General features: G+C 63.5%; 1 protein-coding gene across 1 annotated transcript; it reads left to right on the top strand.

Moving 5' to 3' along the window:
* Positions 1–331: 331 nt before the first annotated feature.
* On the top strand, positions 332–1,207 carry PSMB11 (proteasome subunit beta 11). Its single transcript, XM_068534827.1, has one exon. The coding sequence runs from the start codon at positions 332–334 to the stop codon at positions 1,205–1,207; it is 876 nt and encodes a 291-aa protein (XP_068390928.1).
* The last annotated feature ends 332 nt before the right edge of the window (positions 1,208–1,539 follow it).

Below are 1,539 nucleotides of genomic sequence, written 5' to 3'. Positions count from 1 at the left end.
GCCACCACCCAACTCCAGGTGCTTGGAGGATGACAGACAGGAGACTCCTTGGATGACGCTCGGCTGTGTCACGGGCAGCGTCTCCCCAGCGCTGGAGACTCTACTGGCCTCATTCTGTCTCCCCTGAGCAGTCCTCTGAGGGACAGGGCACTGCTCCATCGGCCAGTCCCAAAGCCTGGTTTGGGGTTAGGGAGAAGGGAAGCCACAGATCACACGCCTTCCCAGCTGGTTCTGGCTGCAGCCCAGCTCCTCCTTGCTGTCTCTCTTCCTCCGCCTGACCCAGCTCACAAATCCCTGCCTTGCTCCTTCCAACCTTCGCTGGACCCCAGGGATGGCTCTGCAGGATGTGTGCAAGTGGCAGGCCCCTGACACCCGAGAAGCCTCACCTCACCTGCCTCAGGCTGGTGGCTGGGCTGTGCCCCAGGGCTGGGACCCTCAAACCTTCCTGCAGATCCATGGCCCCAGGCTGACCCATGGTACCACCACCCTGGCTTTCCGCTTCCGCCATGGAGTCATCGCCGCGGCTGACACGCGGTCCTCCTGTGGCGACTTCGTGGCCTGTCCAGCCTCACGCAAGGTCATCCCTGTGCATCGGCACCTCCTGGGCACCACCTCTGGCACCTCGGCCGACTGCGTCACATGGTACCGGGTGCTACGGCGGGAGCTGCGGCTGCGGGAACTGAGGGAGGGTCAGCTGCCCAGCGTGGCCGGCGCCGCCAGACTCTTATCAGTCATGATGTCGCGCTATCGGGGGCTGGATCTGTGCGTGGCCACTGCCCTGTGCGGCTGGGACCGTTCCGGCCCTGCCCTCTTCTACGTCTACAGCGACGGCACCTGCCTGCAGGGGGACATCTTCTCGGTGGGCTCTGGATCTCCCTATGCCTATGGTGTGCTAGATGGCGGCTACCGCTATGACATGAGCACCCAGGAAGCCTACGCCCTGGCCCGCCGCGCTGTGGCCCATGCCACCCACCGTGATGCCTACTCGGGGGGTTCCGTGGACCTCTTCCACGTGCGGGAGAGTGGATGGGAATATGTGTCCCGCAACGATGCCTGGGTGCTGTACTCGGAACTGCGGGAGCTCCCAGGGCCGGGGCCAGAGCAGGAACGGGAGGAGGAGGCCACCCCGGACAGAGCCGGTGAAGGCGGAGGACCGTCTGTGGCGCCAGCCCCGGGGGACTTGAGGATGCCCGCAGAGACACTGTGAGCAGCAGCAGGACCTGGAGGGTCCAGCCCAGGGAGTGGGTGGCAGATGGGACCGCGGGGGGGCAGACTCACGGTGTCTGGCTCCTGCTCTTGTGGGTTGCGGCTTCATTTGTTCCAAGTCTCCATCCCTTTCTCCTCCTGGAGCCATTGACGGCTCTCTCCGACATGTTCCTGTTGGCGCCCAATAGATTGATCCAGCCTCCTTCTCAGCACCGAGTCCTCTTTCAGCAAGTACTTATTGCGCACCGGCTGCACGCCAGATGCTGTGCTAGGTGCTAGACCCTCTTTTCTTGCCATCCTCCTTTCTGCTTTTTCCCATCCTATCCCCAGTCT

The sequence above is a fragment of the Eschrichtius robustus genome, chromosome 1 (assembly GCF_028021215.1).
Source record: "Eschrichtius robustus isolate mEscRob2 chromosome 1, mEscRob2.pri, whole genome shotgun sequence".
Lineage (NCBI taxonomy): Eukaryota > Metazoa > Chordata > Mammalia > Artiodactyla > Eschrichtiidae > Eschrichtius > Eschrichtius robustus.
Note: the sequence above shows the minus strand (reverse complement) of the source record. Positions and strands in the feature narration are given on the sequence as shown.

Coding starts and splice junctions, on each gene's coding strand:
- PSMB11 (XM_068534827.1), top strand. CDS start 332: ATGGCTCTGCAGGATGTGTGCAAGTGGCAGGCCCCTGACACCCGAGAA.